Here is a 21,996-nt window from a genome sequence, read left to right as displayed (position 1 = left end):
TTGCACTACAAATATTCAACAAAACAGAAGTAACACAGGAAATTAAGAATGATAAAGCTATAAGATATAAAAAAAACAAATAGCAAAATAACAGAAGTCCTTCTGAAAAGTAATAAACACAAAGTGACATGGCAAGGCATCTATAATAATAAAAGCATAATATGCTAATTACTGAAAAGTAATTATTTTAAATATAAATGAATCAAACTCTCCAATCAACACATAATTCATCTAAAATTTTGCTTCTTCCAGAACACAACCAAAGCTTTGGGTTTTCTCTATCTAGTTCTCATCTTGATTTTAATTTTGGGGTTCAAAGTATTCCATTCCCTGATAGTCAATTCCTCAGCTACCCCTTTCATACAACTAAAATTTTGTCAATAATTTTAAACATGGCTTCTTCTATGTTTTAAAAGCACATTTTTTTTGTATTATATTATCCCTATGGTAGATATTACCTTTAATTTCTTGTTATTCTCTCCCATTAGTTTTATGTTTATTATTTAAACTATTTAATTTTCTTTGTGCATTTTTGGTAACTCTAATGGAAAACAATAAACTCCATTTCTTGCAATTCTACATTTTTCATATCACCTTAGGTATCAATTCATTCCCTTTGAAAGCTTACTTTTAAGTTATTTCTGACAAACAAGAAACTCCATTTTCTTATCCAAAATATTGCCAATATAATCCCCTCTCAAACAAACAAACAAACAAACAAACAAAAATCTCAAATTCTCTTTTATTTGTCTCTTAAGAAAACTAAATTATTATATTAGCTGCCAATTCTCAATTTAGGTAAATTCTACAAAGATTGCCTGGTTGTTGTTTTTTTTTTGTTTTGTTTTGTTTTGTTTTTTGTTTTTCATGCATTTGTATGGCAGGATAAGACCAAGATCCTATCTCAGAATCTCTGAAAAGGAAGGTCAGGAATGTACACTTTGAAAAATCTCAAGTAAATCTCATGCCCTTTAAAGTTTGAGAACCACCATGCTAGGGTAAATAAAATATTCACATCTCTGATTTACACATAATAACAAATATAAAACTATGAACTGAATTTTTGCAAATCGTACTACCATTTTGCTGACTAGATGGGTTCAAATCACCAAATACCTCTCATATATTTTCCCATAGTTTGTCCACATGATTCTACATGGCCTATGTCATTAGCTCCTTAATCAGAGTCTTGTCCTTTCATTCTTGTACCACTATTATAACCTCCTAAATCTTCTAATATTCCATTCACTTATAATCACTGAAATAAATTTCCAAAATCCAGTTTAATCTCTCAATTATTAAAAGTTTACTCATTGTTTTCTGTGGTCTTCCCAAAGTGAAATTGAGTTTAAAACAAAACAAAATATCAAATTGCTATTTTTTATTTAGTGATGCAATTTAAATACAATAAAATGCACGTTAGCTTCAATGTTTTTGAGCAATTGTATGGATCCATGTAACTACAACCCTTATAAAAACTTTAATTTTATCTTATCCCAAAATTCCACAAAAATCAGCTTAAATAATTAAAATGCAGACTGACTATTTGTGGTATGTTTGTAGGGACACAGGCGAGAAGTCTTGAGGGAGGTGAGCATGGAAGGGTTGACAGATGCTCTCTCCCATCTGTTTGCTTGCAGCACATTGCTGTGGGTTTGGGTTTACATTTGGCAAGTTTAAGTGATCTGTGTTTTGTAGTATTCATTTTCCACCAAGCTAATACTTACAAAATGAATAAGTTGTTGGGAAATATTTTTTCAATGAACCCGAGATTAAAGATAACACTAAAAGTAAACACCAAGAAAGTGGCAGGAGACTTACTCGCTATGCTCCTAGTGCCATGGTCGGCAAACTGAGGCTAGCGAGCCACATGCAGCTCTTTGGCCCCTTGAGTGTGGCTCTTCCACAAAATACCACAGCCTGGGGCCAGTCTATTTTGAAGAAGTGATGTTAGAAGAAGCTTAAAACATGTGGCTCTCAAAAGAAATTTCAGTCATTGTACTGTTGATATTTGGCTCTGTTGACTAATCAGTTTGCCGAACACTGTCCTAGTGTAAGGCCTAATCATCATGTCATTAAATCAAATCATAAAGATTCAAGCAGACCTGAAATAACATTAGATTGACAATTTTTAAGCAAAATAGAATTATTGGAAATGTGATTTTATATTATATTATATTATATTATATTATATATAAAATATATATATTAGATTTATATCTAATGTAATAAATAATAATCTGTGCTCTATGCAATTATTAAGCATTAAATATTAACTAATGATAGTAATGCATGTATACTTTTTAAATATTAGAGGGCTTACTCAAACTTATTTTTAACGCTTGAAATGAAGGATCAAAAAATTATTTAATAAAATAAACAAGAGGGTTCTTGTCCATGAAAAAAACAAACATATTCACTAAAAAGAAATCCCTTGAACCCAGCTCAGAAATGGCTGTAGATTTTTTTGCTTCCCATCAAGGAGCAATATATTTTCCATCTCCATGAATCTGAGATGACCTCACTTGCTTTGGTCAATAGATGTGTTTCTGTTCCAGTTCCAGGATTAAGCTGGAGCTGGCAGTTCTCACTTTCACTCTCTTAGAAGCCAACAACCAACTCTGAAAAGAAGACTACTGAGTGAGGGAGGCCAAATGGAGAGAAGGGGCTAGTAGCCACCTTGGATGTTTAGTTCTGGCTGAATGCAAACATTAGAGTAGCCTCAACTACAGCACATAAATAAAGCAGAGCTACTCAGTTGATTCCAATCAATATCTAGGAACAGGAGAAATGATGGATCTTTGTCATTTAGGGTCACTAATCTTTGGAGTGGTTTATTGTACAGCAACAGACCACCAAAACACCACCCGCTGTCTCTACAACTTCCCTTATATTTCTATAAAATATGTTTTCATATTTTGACAAATTTTGGTTCACTTCCAGTTACTTACCCTGGACTTACCATTTTCCCCACTGATTGTCATATGTAAATGACTGAAATAACATAGCAAACCAAGTATTGAGAAGGATAAATCTTTCCCATAAACCCAGGCCCATAAACAGATGTGCCATTACATGAGAAAAAAATAGCTTCTTACTGTACATATTTGATTTAAGTCACTGAGTTTTGGAAGCTCTTTATAAAAAACTTTTCAACTTTTTCCTTTACAAATATATGTCCTACCTATCTCATTACTGTCAATAATGTGTTCATCTATGAACTCATTCTATTCTCCAATTTTTAGGAAAATATATTTTTATGAGTTTCAGTTTTTGTGGCTTATTATTCTGAACTATGTGACCCTTATGTGAAAAAGTACAAGAAGCCCTAACCAGTTTGGCTGAGTGGATAGAGCGCAGGCCTGTGGATTGAAGGGTCCCGGGTTTGATTCCGGTCAAGGGCATGTACTTTGATTGTTAGCACATCCCTAGTAGGAGGTGTGCAGGAGAGAGCTGATGGATGTTTCTCTCTCATCAATGTTTCTAACTCTCTATCCCTCTCCCTTCTTCTCTGTAAAAAGTCAATAAGATATATTTTTAAAAAAGAAAAAGTACAAGATGTTTAAAAAGTATTCAGAAATTAATAGTTTTCTAAAAGGATTTTCAGTGGAAGCTATAAAAATATGACTGGTATTGATCTCATGTACAGTTGAGGAAACATATCCAAATAATGTGTGCCATAAAATCAAACTTTTTTCTTACTTAAAGGATAATAATAATAAAAATAATTCACAATACCTCTATCTTATTTTCTAGTAATGAGTTCCTGGTAAAAGAGAAAAGTAAGCCAAATATCCAAAAAGATAAAGAAGAAAATAGTTTCTAGTTTGGTAGAGTTTATTTAAAAATTGAGTAAAAATTCTAGAGAACAAAAGGCATAAAAAAATGTACCTAATAGACTATGTGCAAGGTTACTTAATGTTTAGAAGGCTAGAATGTGGAAAAGGATGTTGTTACAAGCTGTGGGTGTGTGTGTGTGTATGTGTGTGTGTGTGTGTTGCTTCTCTTACCATTGTTGTATGACTAAGGAAACATGCTTCCTTTTTTTTCCTAATGGGAACAACAACATCGAGTAATGTTATTTGAGCACTAACTTTTTCCAAACACTAGACATATTTATATAATTAAGTCAAATCCTCTAAACCTTTTTACAGAAAGATCAATTTTGATCAACCCCATTTTAAAGAGGAACAATCTGAAGCAGAGAGGTTAGTAATTTGCCTAATATTACATGTTGGCAAGCATTAAAGTAGAATTTGAACATAGACAGTAAAAATACAGAAGTTGTGTTCTCTACACCTATCATGCCTGCCTTCTAGAAATATCAGTACTATGAAAGGATATTACTTTACTTAAGATAGATGTAAAAGTAAATTTACTGTTAGAGGTTATGTTTATTCTTTAGGACTATCCACCATCCTGCAGTTAGAAATTGATGGAACTTACCATTGTGTCATGTTTATGCTCTGATTTCTACATTGCTTCCTCATTTCACTCAGAGAAAATTACAGAGTAGATAATTAGTATTCAAAACTCTGTATTTCCTGGCCTCCTCTTATTTCTCACCCCTTCTTTCTATTTCCTCTTCATTCACTATTCTTCAGTGCCTCTGGCCTCTTTGATGTTTCTGAAATAAGCCACACAAACTCCAGCTTTTATCTATGCCTTTCCACATATCAACATCCCTAACTCCTTCAACTTTTATAAGACTGAGTTCAAATCTCACCTCTTTAATGAAGCATATCCTGATCATCTTATTTAATACTGAAACTTATATTGCAACACCTCTTCTGACTTCCAATCCTGCTTACCCAGCTTATTTTTTTCCATAGCTCCAGCCACCACCTTTCTTTTATAAATATGTGTATTTATTTGTTTGTTTATTATATTAATTATTTATTGCTGGTCTCTGTTGCCAGAAAACCAGCTTTATAATATAAGGAATATGCCTTGCTCCATAGAGTAGTTGTTTTTATTTAAAGAATGAATACATTAAATTTTATTTTTGTTAGTCCTCAGCCAAGGATATTTTTTCCATTGATTTTTTAGATAGAGTGGAAGGGAAGGGGGAGAGACAGAGGGTTACATCAATGTGAGAGATACACATTGATTGGTGGCCCCTGCACACTTCCTGACTGGGGCCAGGGATCTAGCTTGCAACTGAGGTATACACCCTTGACTGGAATCAAAATCAAGACCCTTCAGTCCACAGATCAAAACTATAGTCATTGAGCCAAACTGGCTAGGGCAATACATGTAATATTTAAATGTGAAAAACCTTATGAATGCCCATGGATATCAGCCCACTCTAAGTAACATGTCCCCAAAGACTATTTTTAAATTACATCCTTTGGACTTCACACATGCTGCATTAGATCATTTGTCTGCCATTTTCTACTCAGAAATCCCAGTCTTCCTACTGAAATAATTCTTCCTAAGTAATTCTCTTAGAAAACCTTAGCACTCTCCTCCCATAAGCCCACATGATATGTCTCATATTTTATTGATAGTGCTTAAAACTATGTGTATCATTTTACCTTTTGACATGTTTTTAGTTATATGCTCTATCTCACCTTAGCTTGGAACATTGAACCCTCATAGTCCTATCTACAGCATCTGGTGCAGTGATTGACATACCTCAAACCTTTAGTTAATTACATGAAAAATGCGTATTCCTGTTTATCTATGACAAGAGTCCTATAGACTAAAAGGAAGCTTATGTTTATGCTCAAAAGAGTTTTTTAAAAATGTAATAGTCTAATCTCAGCCACTGGTATATGATATATTCTAGAGACCAAATGCTTGGAACAAAATTATTTGAGTTTTCTTTACCGATAGCATTTTTAAGTACATCATCATATTTTGAAATTTAAGGTCTGCAGATTGTTGGGTTCTTATATGTAGATGGGGCATGGGAATAGAAAGAGTTTGAGGGTAATGTTGAGTTCCACTGAATAGTTATTTTCAAACATACTTTGAAAGCAACTCTTCCTTCATGAAGGGATGTATGGTCTGTCTCAGACGCATCTGTCTATCCAGAGACTAAAAGCCTTGCAAAGCAGCAGCATCCATATTTCAGCAAAATCAATTCATGTGGGGAAAAAGCAATTTGGGTAACATAATTAAGTTCTCATCATTTTTTCTTTGGGTACAATTAGCAGTATATGCACAAGGATGGATTAAGACAGCTTCTGTGAAATTTTTCAAGAAAAAAATTAGCCAAGGGAATAATGTATTATGAACCCTTGGGCTAATTATAATCTCTCTCTTTCTCCCATATGGCTCCAAACACCCTTATTTAATTCAGTCATATATTTTCAGAATTATGTATCTGCATCCACCAATGATAAAATACTGATAAGCAAACAGTGCAAGTTTTTCTTTTCTTTTCTTTTTTTTCTTAGAGAATTCTTTAGGAGGTGATATTGAGGAAAACACCAATATGTAGATTAACCTCTTATTTTTTAAAGTTGTTTTCCTACTTCAGTATTTTTTAAAGTTGTTTTTCTACTTCTACTTATTTTTTAAATTCTGTTTTTCTACACATTTCACTGAAACTAATTCTAAGAAAGAAAAAAATACCTGTACAGTTATTTATACTTAATAATTTCCAAAAAGAAATTTTTATTATTAAAGTTATTTACACTGACTTGAGACAAGTGTTTTCCTACATGATTCCAGAGTGATAACTTAAACTATAAAATGTCAGCAGATACAAACCAACAAGGATGGAATAGAGGATGCCTGGCCTATCTGATGGCGGCTGAATATTCCGGTCCTGATCAATGGCTTGGATGGGTGGGGTAACGATGATGGGGTTCAGTTCTTCCTGAAATAAATAAAGTCAGAGAGTTTAATTCAGCTTCATTCATAATACCTTGTGAAAAAATTGACATTCAGACATTATAGTGTGGACAGCTAAATGACAACTGAGCCAGTAGTTTAACTCAGATTTTAATATTGGTAATATAACACCTTAGGCTGGTTAATCTTGAATCTGAAGGAGCAAGGTGACCTTCAAGTTGAAATAAAAAATACATAGTAATTACATGCATAGAACTTTATACTAAGAATTTCTCTTAAAAGGAAAGCAAGGGAGCGAGATATCCATAAATTTTAAATTTCTGTAGATCATCTTATCAAAAGAAATATAAAACTACCAAGCATTATTGTTATCTTCTATTTAAGATTGGCAAGCATTTTCTTATGAAGGACCAGATAATAAATATGTGTAGGCTTTGCCAGGCATAAAGTCTCTGTTGCAGCTTCTCAACTTTGCCATTGTAACAGAAGAGCAGCAAGTGAACATGACTATGTTGAAATACAACTTTAATTATAAAAACAGTGGTGAATAGGACATAAGTTAACGCTGATACTAGATTATGATGGGTATGCTGAAAAAAAACAAATGTGTACTCTGCAGAGATAAGTTTGGGAAATATTTTATAAAATATAATTTGAAAAAGTTAATCTACTACAGGTCTTTTCAGAGGCTTAAGTGTGTTATTTTGCATAATGATTACCAGAGAAGGAGGTATTATTAGCACATTTCCTAGAATCACACATAAACTCTCTTTGAACTAATACTCTTAATACACAGTATATGGGTTTAAGTATTTACAACCTTTAGTCCGAAAATGTAAGTGGTAATTATAAAGGAAAATAAGGTATATCTCAATATCTGACAGTTTCAGGTTCTAATGAATTAATTTACTGTTCTTTTCTATTAGTTCTTCTCAAGTAATAGACCTTGAAACATATGTACTTTTATGCAAAACCAGTAGTTTACAATTCCAGCAGAAACATACAATTCTGGCATGCTAAGAAAGAGTAATGATATTTTGAGCCCTGGCCGGTGTAGCTCAGTGGATAGAGTATCAGTCCACGCACCAGTCACGGGTTTGATTCCCAGTCAAGGGCACATACCTGGGTATGTGCAGGGCACATACAGGAGGCATCCCAGACACATTGATGTTTGTCTCTCCTTTCCTCTCTCTCCCTCCCTTTTACTCTCTCTAAAAAGAAATAAATTAGTTAATAAATATTTTGAAAAATAATTATTTTGAAAAACTAATATTTTGTAAAAAGAGTTGAATTTCCATCTTATTACTGAGCAGAATAATGACTTTGTTCCTTTAATATCAATAAATTCAGTTCTTCTTTTTGTTTTTCATACCTCAATTGTTTCAAAAAATGAAAATATCTTCATATAATCTAATGATTGACATTTTTATATTGGTTGAGCCTATTCAACATAAATTTTTACTAGAGATCAACGGAATAAATGATCCCTTGGTTCTATTAGAATGTTATACACCATTTTCAGAATTACTATTATATAATTTCAAACTCTAGACAATGTTTGCTGAATTCTAGTTTTTATATCTTTTCTTGGTGTTTAGCCATTATTTTCTCAACTTGGATCTAAAATTTCTGTGATCATTTACTGCTGGTAGTGTGTGGGTATGATTGTTGATGAGATGAAAAATGGCTGATAATGCATTTTTTAAAATTATAGTTATATGTTATTTTTCTTTTCAACCTTCTGTGAAAAAAATCTTCTCTCTAAAAAAGTTATGGGCACCAAAACCGGTTTGGCTCAGCAGTAGAGCTTCGGTCTGCGGACTGAAACAGGTCCCAGGTTCGATTTTGGTCAGGGGCATGTACATTGGTTGCGGGCAATCCCCGGTGGGGGGTGTGCAGGAGGCAGCTGGTTGATGTTTCTCTCTCATCATCGATGTTTCTAGCTCTCTATCTCTCTCCCTTCCTCTCTATAAAAAATCAACAAAATATATTTTTAAAAAATAAAAAATAAAAAAGTTATGGGCAATGTGAAAATTGTCAATTGTTTTGTTCTCTATTCATCACATTGCTGTGCCTCTTTCTCTCCATTTTACTTTCTCCCTATCCCTTTTCCTCTCTACCTGCCTTCCCCCACCAACACACAAACATGTGCATTTCCAATTGTCAGTTGCCTTTCTACATACCCTGTTTCCCCGAAAATAAGACTGTGTCTTATATTAATTTTTTCTCCCAAAGTTGCGCTAGGTCTTATTTTCAGGGAATGTCTATCTTTCCATGCGCTAGGTCTTATTTTCGGAGGATGTCTTATTTTGGGGGAAACACGGTAGTACATATATTTCTCTATAAAGTGAAAAAATCCCAATACTGTTCAAAGCACACGTTTGAATGTAGAAGTTATGGGTTGATCAGCTCTTCCTAGCCATTTCTCAAAGGAATCTGATGGTATCAGCCAATGTCAGCTTACAGCTGAGCTACATTACTCCTGGTTCAACTATAATTAACACTGAAGTAACTTTTCCGAAAAGTGTGAATCTTCTTAGATCTCGAGAGGCATTACAAATCTCAGGATTTTCTGAAATCCCATCTCATTTCCTATAATCAGGGCAATATACCAAGCATTCCTAATTAGACTCCAGCTTTTTGAAATAACTTAATTACTTACCTAATTAAAAAAATATTCTGAGCTGTTCTGTTAGAGCTAAATGTGAACAGATCATGATATTTAGGATGTCCCTGCTAATCACCTTCACTCTGCTTATTTCTTTAGCACTGTTGAGTAATCAACACATAAGAGGTGTTAAGAGTTTTGGTAGCCACATTGTTTAAACATCCTCTTTCTATACCATCTAAATTTGTTGGAATAAACAATGGAGTTTTAATCATATTCTTTAGAGTTACATAAACAATAAAAATTTAAAAATAACATAGCAAACAACCAAGAAGGAGGAAGAAGTGCTAATTAAATTCCACATTTTTTCATGTCATATAGTGAGATATGAATACATAAAAGAAACAAGTGTGCTATTTAGAATTACATTGATAATCATCAGAAAAATTAAAAATGGAAATATCAAACTCTAAATATTTCAGGAGAGTTAGCTTGGAAGTGAGAGTAGGTGGGATAAAAGATAAGCATTTAAAGCCATTCCGTTTCATTTGACTATGTAGTTACCATGCCCTGTACTAGTTTTAATATTTTGAAGATATGAAGTACAGTAGGGAGAATAAAAGAATGTCCTCTCTTGGTAAAGGCTTCAATAAGTTTCTGAAAGATTTGGACAACTGTAATTGTCTTAAATAACTTATTAGAACTGAAATACTAACAGCTAATCTTTAAAAGGGTTTTTTTTCCTTATGCTACTATTTATGAGTTTTCAGAAAACCTAGAGTTAAAGGTAAAAATAATGTATTTTCCAATATGATTTCTAAGATTATTTCCCAAAGCAATTGTGATATTTGAATCTTGAGAATTTTTTGACACTAGTAATACAGTCATATATTGTATAACAACATTATAGTCAACACTGGACCTCATATAAGTTAGTGGTCCTAAAGAGTATAGCGGTGCTGAACAATTCCTATAGCCCAGTGATGTAGTAGCCCAATACAACATCATCATAGTGCAAGTATGACTGACTTGAGCCTTCTCAGTCTATAGTAATAATGCCACCTATTGGCTGTAAATGCCTGAGGGCACTCATCTGGGTCCACGGAGCTGCCATGGACATAGCCTGTCTCTCTCTTTTAAATTTATCTTTATTGTTGAAAGTATTACAGATGTCCCCTTTGTTTGTTTCTGCCTCTTCCCAGGCCTTTACCCCTATATTGTCTCTGTCCCTGGACTATGCATATATGTATACTGGTATATGCATATAAGTTCCCCAGTTAATCACCTGCCCTCCCTATGCCCCCCAACCACCCAATCCTTTTCCCCCATCTTCCCTCTGAAATTCCTGTTTGGTCCATGTTTCTGTGTCACTGGATCTATTGTGTTCATCAGTTTTTGTTTGTTTGTTTATTTTTCATTAGAGTCCACATTTGAGCAAGATCATGACATAGTTTCTTTCAAAACCAGTGTTACCACTGGACAGACCCTTGGGATTTATTATGCTTTCAAGACACCCTTCAGTGATAATCATTAGGAAACTTTGAAGAAAGAATAAAGTGTATTACTTACAATCCATGGGCCATACAAGGCAAACCAAGGGGCACACAGGGAGGCCACAGGTGGAGAGAAAGAGGGAGCATGTGTAGGGACTGGGATCTGCTTTTACTGGTGAGGAAGGTGGGGCCTACAGTTTCAAGGGCCCACTCTTTAAAACATAGGGGCAGGAACCCAAAGGGCAGAAAGAGAAATCAAATGCAAGTAGCCCAAATGGTCAGTTAGTGAGATAACCAAGATCTTCATAATACAGGAGCCTCCGTGGGCGGAGGCATCCTGACCATCCGGTTCTATTATATGACAGGCCGAATGTTTATTGGAGATTTCCAGCTTTGAAGTGGAGGCCAGAACAAGAAAACCTTACTAGTAAATCAAGCACTCGCATTACAAGAAGAAAATTCAACTTCGAGGACTCACACTAAAGTTACTCCTGTGTTTGTGGAGACCCTGGGGTAAACAAACCTACCGCACTGCCAAAGGTATAAAAGCATAGCACATACTATTGCAGTAGGAGGCCATCCCATCTATGTAGCTCAAGTGTACTCTATGACTTCCCCACCACAAGGAAGCCACCTAATGATGCATTCCTCAGAACATATCCCAATCGTTAGGTGGTACATGACTATACATGATGTTAAAGGATACTGTGGTTTGTTTAGGATGGTACTGTTTCACATTTAATACATATTTTCACAAAGAGACCTAGCATTTATCTTAGAAAACAATATATGTATTCATTAGAAGAAACAACATAGATAACATGCATCATTTTTTTTTTTTTAACTTTTCCAACAAAATCTCTCTAGTAGATACAACCGAGCATTGAAAGGTACACATATAAGCAGGAAAAACCCAAAGGGAAACTACTCCTTAAGATCAGCAAAAATTGTAGTTATTTACAATATTTACCAAATAGTCCATATTTAATACATTTTCATCAATTTGTATTTTTAATGAAATATCCAACCTGGTAAGAGATCACTACTCTCAAGTAGCCTTTATTGTACCTACTACCGGTACTAAGAAAATAGTATAGTGATGCTACTAACAGAACAACATCCACAATTCTTGTGAGAATGCAAGTCATTCAGAAATATATTTCTTTTGAAGAGCAGGTTATCTGCATGTGGATAGCAACAATTGTTCCTTATTCCTCTCCTTCCCCCTCACTTCACTTAGCTTCAAATTTTACTGTATTGTTTACAGAGGAACAATTCACTGAAGAAATGAGAAACTTACCCATGGCTCAAATTTGCTTAGATATCCTTAAGGGATACTAGTAGTTCACAATGTTCCTCCATCCTGGCATACTTGTCATAATTACCTCTTTACCTAAAGCCTTATTGGCTTGTGAGCAGAAAATACCTTAACTGTGTTTATAACCTGCAACCTAGTGCCTCAGAGTTTTCCACGTATTTTCTTAATCAAGTTGAATTCCAGGAGATCCATAAAAAAGCCATCCAAACACTAGAGTTCTATTGTACCTCGCCTCTAGAGCGCATGCTTTCTTTGTAGTCTCCTTAACATACATATATTACATGTAACTTTTTTATTTTATTTTTTAAATTACATTTTATTGATTTTTTACAGAGAGGAAGGGAGATGGATAGAGAGTTAGAAACATCGATGAGAGAGAAACATCGATCAGCTGCTTCTTGCACAGCCCCTACCAGGGATATACCCGCAACCAAGGTATCATATATGCCCTTGACTGGAATCAAACCTGGGACCTTTCAGTCCACAGACCAACGCTCTGAGCCAAATCAGTTTGGCTTTTATTTTATTTTTACTTATTTATCTTTATTGTTGAAAGTATTACAGATGTACCCTTCCTCCACCATTAACTCCCTCCTCCCCACTCTTGCCCCCTCCCCAAGCCTTCACAGCACTATTGTCTGTGTCCATGGGTTACGCATATATGCATATATGTTCTGTGGTTAATCTCTTCTCACAATCCCCTCACCCACCTACCCTCTGAAAACCATCAGTCTGTTGTATGCTTCCATGTCTCTGGATCTATATTATTGGTCAGTTTATTTTGTTACTTAGATTCTACATATAAGTGCGATCATGTGATATTTGTCTTTCTCTGACTGGCTTATTTCACTTAGCATAATAATATCCAGGTCCCTCCATGCTGTCTCAAAAGGTAAGAGCGTTCTTTTTGTTTTGTTTTGTTTTGTTTTATTGATTTGTTTTTCTTTCATTTGTTTGTTTGTTTGTTATAACTGCATAGTATTCCATTGTATAAATGTGCCAAAACTTTTTTTATCCACTTATTTATTGATGGGTACTTGGACTGCTTCTAGATCTTAATGCTTCTATAAACATAGGGGTGCATATATTCTTTCAGTTGTGAATAACAGTGGTGAAAATGGACATCCCTGTCTTGTCCCTGATTCTAAGAGAAATGTTTTAATTTTCCCCATTGAGTATGATGTTATCTGTGGTTTTGTCATATATGGCCTTCATTATGTTCAGAATGATCCTTCTTTTCCTACTTTGCTGAGAGTTTTTATCATAGATGGGTGCTGGATTTTGTCAAATGCTTTTTATGTATATATTGATATGATCATGATTTTTATTCTAAATTTTTTTTATGTGATGAACCATGTTAATTGATTTGCACTATTGTATCCCAGGAATAAATCACACTTGTTCATATGGTCTTTTTAATGTATTGCTGGATCTGGTTTGCTAATATTTTATTGAGGACTTTAGTGTCTCATTCACCAGGGATGTTGGTCTATAATTTTCTTTATTTATAATGTCCTGATCTGGTTCTGGAATTAGGATAATCCTGGGCTCAAAAATTAGCTTAGCAGTCTCTCCCCCTCTTAAATTTTTGTGATAGTTTGAGAAGGTTAGGTGTTAGTTCTTTTTTGACCTATGAAGTTTACGAATGTGTGTAGGTGAAAACTAGAGATACAAAAAAACATGCAATGACTTAGCAAAAGGAATAAGACCCTTAAAATTTTGGATTTATGGGAAACTAACCACAAAATTAAGGGAGATAAAGATGACACAATGTCAAACAAGGAAATACTATCTAACTGCATTTGTAATGAACATGAACACACACACACACTACAAAACTACTGCCGTTATTAATAAAATTTGAGAATTCAGAACCATGTTACTACTTTTTATATTATATTTTCTTTAAGAATTATTTTAAATACCTGCATTCAATTACAGATATAGCTATAGGTTTAGATACAGAAAGTAAATTTTTATTTGTTTATGTTTAGATTTCATTTTGTTTTATTGGTTTTTAAGGTCATGTCTAAATATTTATATCACAATTTAGTTAATTTTAAAGGATTTCATTTTTACTCAAGTCAAGTGACATGTCTTTGAGTATTTTTTTCAGTAAAACATGTCAGTTCTCATATGTAAGAATATTAATTACTTCGTAATTGAAAATTTAACTAAATTTCAGATTCTCTAAACATAAACGTTTTCCTCCACTTGCAAATATTCCTTCATTATCTACTAGCTTCAATTACTAGGGAAAATAAATCAAAGTTCTACCTAATATTTAGTTCCTTTAAGTTTTTCTTCTATTTGGTAAAAGTTTGCTTTTATCTTGAAATAAACGTAAGATATTGTAATTTCCTAAAGTATTAGTCTCTTTGCCTTAACTTTGTGTTCATATTGAACGCTTTCAATATGCATGCATAAGGGCTTTATAAAATCCCAATAGATTTTTTTTTCTTTCTACTGTATATTTGTTATTGCACTAGCTTACACTTCCTGTTTTCTTTATTAACACAAATTGATTATTTTTATCTTTCCATCTGATATTCATTGTTCTATTTCCCCCTGACAATTATTCCATAGTCTAGTAGAATTCTCAAGCATGTAATGGTGTGCTGCAATATGGTAAGAATATTCTTTTTTAACCAAGATCATACAGTCTGAGTGTTGCCTTTTAAGTGACCTAGCTTCAGTGAACTTATCCCTTTTCTGACCTATAAAATAAAGACAGCACTATTACCTTCTTTACTAAGAGATTTGGTAATTAATTAAAGAAATGCTTATAAAAACTTACTGAAATACTCCTAGCAAGTTATAAAAATGTATTAGTTATTATTAGTTACTAACAATATTGCAATTTTTGGTTTTATGTTTTCTGTCTTTAATCTTTTTTAGTTTTATTATTTCAGTTATATTTTTTTTCTTCTCTATCAGTATATTTATTTCTTCTTTATTGAGTTTTACCTACAACTCATACTTTTTTAAAAATAAATAACTTGGTATTTTTTTCCAGTAAGTCTTCTGAAAGACTTTTTTCCCTTTTTATCTTGAATATAAAAATTTTCCTCAAGTCCTGGTTGGTGTATCCCAGTTGGTTGAGCATCCTTCCACTGGTTGAGCACCAAAGTCACTGGTTGAATTCCTGGTCAGGGCACAAACCTGAGTTGAGGTTTGGATCCCCAGGAGGGAGTATTCAGAAGATAGCTGATCAATGTTTCTTTCTCTTTCCCTCTTCCTTCCTTTCTCTATCTCTCTAAAATCAATAATTATATATATATTTAAAAAGTTCTCAAATGCTACAGAATCTTTCATGGTCTTCAAGTATGTATGATTAGTGTCTGAGACAGATGACTGTTGCCTTTGCAATTGTGAAATTCCCATATTTCTGTGGTAGTGACCTGAAAATCAACCTTTATCACTCTGTGAACTTTTTTTCACCTTCTCTTTCAAGACTGCAGCTATCTTATGCTAGTATGGACAAAGATTCCTTGTTTTTAGTGTTGATGCAACTTTTCTTTTTCTTTCTTTTCATTTTTTTTAATGCCCCAATAAGGATTTCAGTAAGGCCATGAATAAAGATAAAGCGGACACCTAAAGCTATCTTCCATATCAATCAAGACCTTTTTACTCTTGGTTTATGAGCAGGAAAATGACAAGATAAAAGAGGTGTTAGATAAAACTATGTTTTTATCTGTGAATGAGACTGACACTTTGCGGTAAATGTTTCTCCTCTAACTTTTCCCACTAGAAGGATAATTGCTCATTTCTCACTATTCTCGCATTATTCTTTCACTTGTGTCAAGCTATTGCTCAGAGCTTGCACATTCTCAGTTTATCACAGCATATTATAGACAGTGCAGTCCAGAGGAAAGCAAGTTGCCATCAGAGCAAGAAAGAACAAAGTCTGAAATTATGCTCTAAGCTTATTAGCTATATGAATACTTAATATGTTTAAAATTCAGTATTCTAAGTATATAATAGTAACATTAACTAATATCAAATTATATGAATTAATATCATATTCATTTAATCACAAAGCTTTTCTCAACTTAAAGTCCCTTGCAGTAACTGTCCCAGGTTAACATTCAATAAATATCAGTTGTTAAAGGTCTACTTATCCTATTTATGTGTAAATTTGTTTCTGATCTAGGATATATAAATACATCAAACAGGATCCTTAATATCTCTTTCATTGTTAGTGACTTACTTGGTATCTTATTGATTAGACATTTATTCCATGTGAGAATATCAAAGTTATGATATTTTTCATACATATTTTTGGGTGTGTCTTGACAAAGTAGACTTTTCGGTCAGCAGATTAAAAAAAAACCCACCACTACTAATAGTAATAACAACGATAATATCTTTGACTAAGCACATTGCCTGGCACCTTGTAGATGCTTCATGAACATTAAGGATCTTGACAATTTGGTGACAGCAGTGAATCATATATTTTATTCATTTATCATTTTATATAATGCATAGCACAAATCATATAATAAATTGATCTATAAACTGCACTCTTGCTGTTTGAAGCAATGACATGTTTTACAGGGTCACTTACAGAATCATTTTTGAATTTGGCCACAATGTGAATTAGGTTAGGTAGCAGCAGGTCTAACTTCTGTATTTGTTCCCCTAGTTTCCAAATTCTACTCTTACAATGTTATTGTGGACTGAATGGAAATTCAGATTTTAAGGAAAAATAATTTCATGACCAGATTCTTCAAAAAAAAGGTGGATACATCCGCTATAAAACATTTATTGAAAATAATAATAATTAATAGCATTATTTTGATATTTGAGCTCTATATATCACTAGCTACAAGTTATCATCGAATGGGGACTTGTCAAGAACATTGATAAACAATTTTATTATTTAAAAACAAAAAATATAAATTGTTTTTGTTGTCTTATAAATCTGGACCAATGAAAAAGGAACATTAGTGGTTAGTAGCTTGATTTTTATATACACAACTTAACTTTTAGGAAGATGTATTAATTAATTTTGTCATCTTTATTTATATTAAAATATTTATAGGTATACATTAAATTTGGTAATCATTAAATGGCATAAGTAATTTTTCATGATTTTTTTAAATCTACTATTTCATTACTTTTTAACCTGGTTTCATAGATATCAAATAATGTATTTTTAATTTAGTAGACCCTATAGTCATTTAATACTAGCTAGAGGAAAATATGCTAATGGCATTTTCAGTTATATTTAATCTGGTATGTTGAAATTCTTAAACATAAAATCCACTTGTGCATCAGCTTTAGGAAAAATAGAGTAGCAGCAATTATATCCACACTCCTAGTATTCTTATGAAATTAATAAAATGGGGAATAAGTATAAGTAATTTTTGATAAACAGTATCATGGTACATATTGTATCCCAGGTATTGAAGACTAAACTTATGCTATTGGATGTTAATTTGGAACATACTTTAAACTTTTGACTCCTTTCATGTTATTGAATGTTGGGTGAAGAAAAAGAAGCATCCTTTTGTTACAGTAGGATATAGGACTCACCCCAAAGTTATTCTGCATGAATTAATCAGTGAGAAGAAGAATTGTAAAGATTATGCAAGCCTTCTTTTAACAAATAGAAAACGTACAGAACAGCACTTAAATGGAAATTCACAGCAGGATACACCAGTACAATAAGGTTCTAATGCTTTCTAGAACTATATCACCTGCATTTCTTAGCAATATAAAGTGAGCAAAAATAAAGGTTCACTTTTTTTTTTTTACAGAAAGACCTGACACGATTGTATCTGCCTCACTGAACAGTAAAAATGCTTGACAGAACACATCTAGTAACAGCCTGTAGCATTATTTCCCATGCACACTTACTCAGCTCCCTCAGCCAGCTTCCGAATCACTAGCAGAATACCAAGCTTCCCGAAACACAACCATTAGCAACATTTAATTCCTCTAGCATCCTGAAGGGCCTAGGAAGACTTGTTCGCAGTGTTTGAAAGGAGTATGACCAGGGCTTGTATTCAGACTTCTGTTTGTCCTTGCAGTAGGACTGCTACCTAAACCACTACAGGGAGCCTTTGATAACTCTGGATGCTGATGCCTGCAGGGCACTGATAGATCTTCATATATCTTTTTTCAAATGGCATTCTTGATATGTGCCCCCAGGGTCTCTTGGAAGCATCTCTACACTTTTCAATTTTTCTCCAGAAGTTCAATGTAATAGTTTTTTCTCCCCTGTTGCTGGCGCTAAGTTTGTCTTTCCCAAAGAATGCATTTATTTCTCGCTGTATTGACCATTACACCTGCACTGGTCGCCTTTGTTTAAAATTAAAACAAAAATTAAAACAAAAATGCAGTTGTTGGGCTTGATCTCGGGAAGCAAATATAATCATGACGCATTTGGATAGCTCTAAATAATCTGAATTTTGGGAAAAAATACCTCAGGAAAATTTTATATACAATAGTGATTTATGCAAATCACATACCCTCCTAACTCTTTCTAACAATTCTTTCTTCTTTGGACCTTTATTTCTCTCTCCACCGAAAATAAGACGGAGATGATGGGCAATGTCTCACAGGAAAAGGTGTATGCATATTACCTCTTTTATAACCTTACCTCTTTTATGACTCTTTACATTTCATTTAAACTTATACTGGCCAACTCTCACAACTTAGAAGTTCCTTAGGTGTTCCTTAGATTCTTATGGTTGCAAGCCACGATTGCAACACTTGTGATGAAATGTTTCCAAATATCAAAATGTGAATAACTGGGCAGCACACTGTCAGAATCCTAATGCTATTTTACATGCAAAAATACCTTTCCAAAATAAAGTATTCAATCTAGTAGAAAGGTTTCAAAAGACATCCACTGACCACAACTGAACTGAATGTATATGTTGTTTTTCAACTAAATTCAGTTAAGGGGTGAACAAGCACAGTAACAAGTAGATGAATAATTAAATTCAGGGAAAAATGAAGTTGAAAATGGAAAAAGAATTTCAACTATTTAATAATGTCCTAATTTAAAAAAAAAAAACCACACAGAGAATTAAAAAAAAATATGTGAAAAAGGAATCAGATAATCAGTTTTACTTAGAAAATACTGGAGATAGCTTGTCACAATCAATTTAATACATAGCTATGCATTCAAATAAGGAAAAAGATGGAAAGAATAATAACACTTAGTATTGTGCCTGACACTATGTACTTAATTTTCATAAAGGCATTGTTACAAAACCTCTCAAAAATCTCCAGGGTGGTATAGTTTAGGTGAGTATCTGATGTTAATGGCTGGATTTTAAAAACCTTTGACTGTCCACCCTTATGTGGGTGAGGCCACTATTTCTGGTCCTTGCTTTCCTGTCTGAATGTACCTCCCACTACTGTGTCTCTCATTCCCAGACCACTAACTTGCTGGCTTCCTTTTTCTATGCTTTTTCAAAAATTTTCAGTGGCAAATTAAATAATAATAAGAAAACTTTTTTTTTTCTTTTTTGTAATATAGGTCTACCAATCAGGTAAATAGAATTATTTTTGCAAGGAAGGTAGATTTCATTTAATTTGGGTTCAACTTTAGTGTTCTTTATCATAGAATGGATTGCAAATGTTTATCTATAAAAATATTTATTTTTTCATGGGCCTATCAAAAAACGTGCATTCACACTAGTAGAAATGCATCAGTCCAGACTTGCCAATGGGATATAGTTTGCTAACACATAGCCCAATTCCTGACGTCTATATCCTCAAAGTTGACATCAAGACATGGCCACAACTCATCATCCGCATTTCTTACCAATTCCATTCATATCCTGCTCTACCCAAACTAAGAGATTCATCTTCTCTATTAAACACAACAGTCCCCAGTCGATGCCTTTGTTCACCTTCCATCAAATAGTTCAAGGATCTGCTCAAATCTCCTTTTTGAGATTTGTTTTTCCTGAATCTGCATTTAGAATTGATCATTTCTCCTCTGAATACACAGAGAACAGATATTGCCTATTTCCAGTCAGTCATCCATGCTTTATTGCTTATACTGGATCCTGAGATCCTTGAACACAGGAACTATGCCTTGCACATGTCTGTGGCCGCCTCCGTATATTAGCACGGATAGATATGCAACCGATAGTTCATGGCTGACCACCGAGGGGGAGTGATTCACATTAGAGGCTTCCTGATGTTGTTCCCTCATCCTCTGTCTCACTCCCAATCCATTTGCAACTAAGCTAGCTCCCTGCATTAAATTCTTTTCACTTCACTATGTGGCATGTGCTCTGTTTCTCTCACTGGACCCTGACAGATATAATTAATCTAAGTACTGCATATAAAACCAGGAGAATTACTGCCACTCAACCATCCATTAAATTGCAAGGAAGTAGAGCACTGAGACTAAAAAGTCCCTAAAGCAGTACTTTAAATAGGAGTTTTCTACGTGATATTTTTTTCTTAATAAAATATGGCAAATGTTCCTATTTCCGGAGTTTTCGCATTTGTTATTTCTTTAGCCTTCTATCTCATAATGCAGGTCCCCACGCAAAAGCCTCTTCCTCAGAGAAGCCTTCCCTGACCACCTGACCTAAGAAAACTCCATTTAATCACATTCATGCATTCATATATTTATTCACTACAGGCCATGCTCTTTAGAAAACGTCTGATGCCTGAAATTATCTCATGGATAATTTATGTACAACCAGAGGCCCAGTGCATCAAATTCATGCACTGGGGGTGGGGTGTCCCTCAGCCCGATCTGTGCCCTCTTGTAGTCTGGGAGCCCTCAGGGGATGTCTGAGGTGGGGAGAGGGCTAAGCTGGGAGTTGGACTTCCTTAGTGCTGCCATGCAGGCAGGAGAGGCTCCTGCCACTGTGGTTGCACTTGCCAGCCCTGAGGGCTTCTGACTGAGTGGTGCTCCCCCCCGGGGAGTGCACCGACCAGCAGGGGGCAGCTCCTGCATGCGTCTTCCCTCTCATGTTCATATCTAGTGGTCAGTGTGTATCATAGTTACCATTCATTCTACAGTTCAGTCGATTTGGATATTAGCCTTTTATTACATAGGATAACAATTTATGTGAATCCCATACCTTCTAACCATTTCTGACATCCCTTCCTACTCCGGACCTTTATTTCTTTCTCCACCTTCTTAAACAAGACAGATAAAGTATAAGTTTTGGTCTCTTTAAACTAAAATGTAAGCTCCCTGGAGGTATATGATCACAATCTCTATTTCACTAGTTCCACACTCACAAAAAAATGTCTTGCTATAAAAGTCTTGAATTGTCTTGTAATAAAAGTCTTTCTCTGTCTCATTCTGGTAGACAGACAAAGATATAACATATATCTGGTGGACTGATTTCTCTCTGGACTGTAAAAGGCAAGATTTCCCTTACTAGGGAGATTAAAATATGTTATAAGACAAGATCAACTAATGTGTGTTATAGCCAATAATGAAAAACAGTGCATCCTGTTTAGCACTAACTCCCTGCTAGAGTTATTCAGAAGGCAGGGGATTGGGTGATAATGGTGGACCTGAAAAAATGCGAATACTACTTCACATTTCTGCAGTTTTACAGCCCATCATGTATTTTATTTCAAATGAGCCTCACAGGAACCATGCAATCTGAAGAGAATTATCCTTTTATTAATAGAGAGGTTAAATTACATCAAAAGCATAAATCCAGCTGTGAGATAAAGCTTTCCAAAGAAGATAGAACTTGTGTAAAATACTACTCTCTTTTGTTTATTTTTTAGAAAAGCAAATAACTCTTAATTGTGAAAAAGTAGGCCACATG

General features: G+C 34.1%; 1 protein-coding gene across 2 annotated transcripts in view; it reads right to left on the bottom strand.

The window, feature by feature from the left end:
- The window catches only part of PCDH15 (protocadherin related 15), a 613,865-nt gene that overhangs the window by 280,927 nt on the left and 310,942 nt on the right, over nucleotides 1-21,996 (bottom strand). For both annotated transcript variants that reach the window (XM_045581870.1, XM_045581869.1), the window contains exon 9: nucleotides 6,721-6,829. In XM_045581870.1, the coding sequence (XP_045437826.1) occupies nucleotides 6,721-6,829 (109 nt within the window). The remainder of the gene's footprint in view (nucleotides 1-6,720; nucleotides 6,830-21,996) is intronic.

The sequence above is a fragment of the Pipistrellus kuhlii genome, unplaced genomic scaffold, assembly GCF_014108245.1.
Source record: "Pipistrellus kuhlii isolate mPipKuh1 unplaced genomic scaffold, mPipKuh1.p scaffold_m20_p_15, whole genome shotgun sequence".
Taxonomy (NCBI): Eukaryota; Metazoa; Chordata; class Mammalia; order Chiroptera; family Vespertilionidae; genus Pipistrellus; species Pipistrellus kuhlii.
Note: the sequence above shows the minus strand (reverse complement) of the source record. Positions and strands in the feature narration are given on the sequence as shown.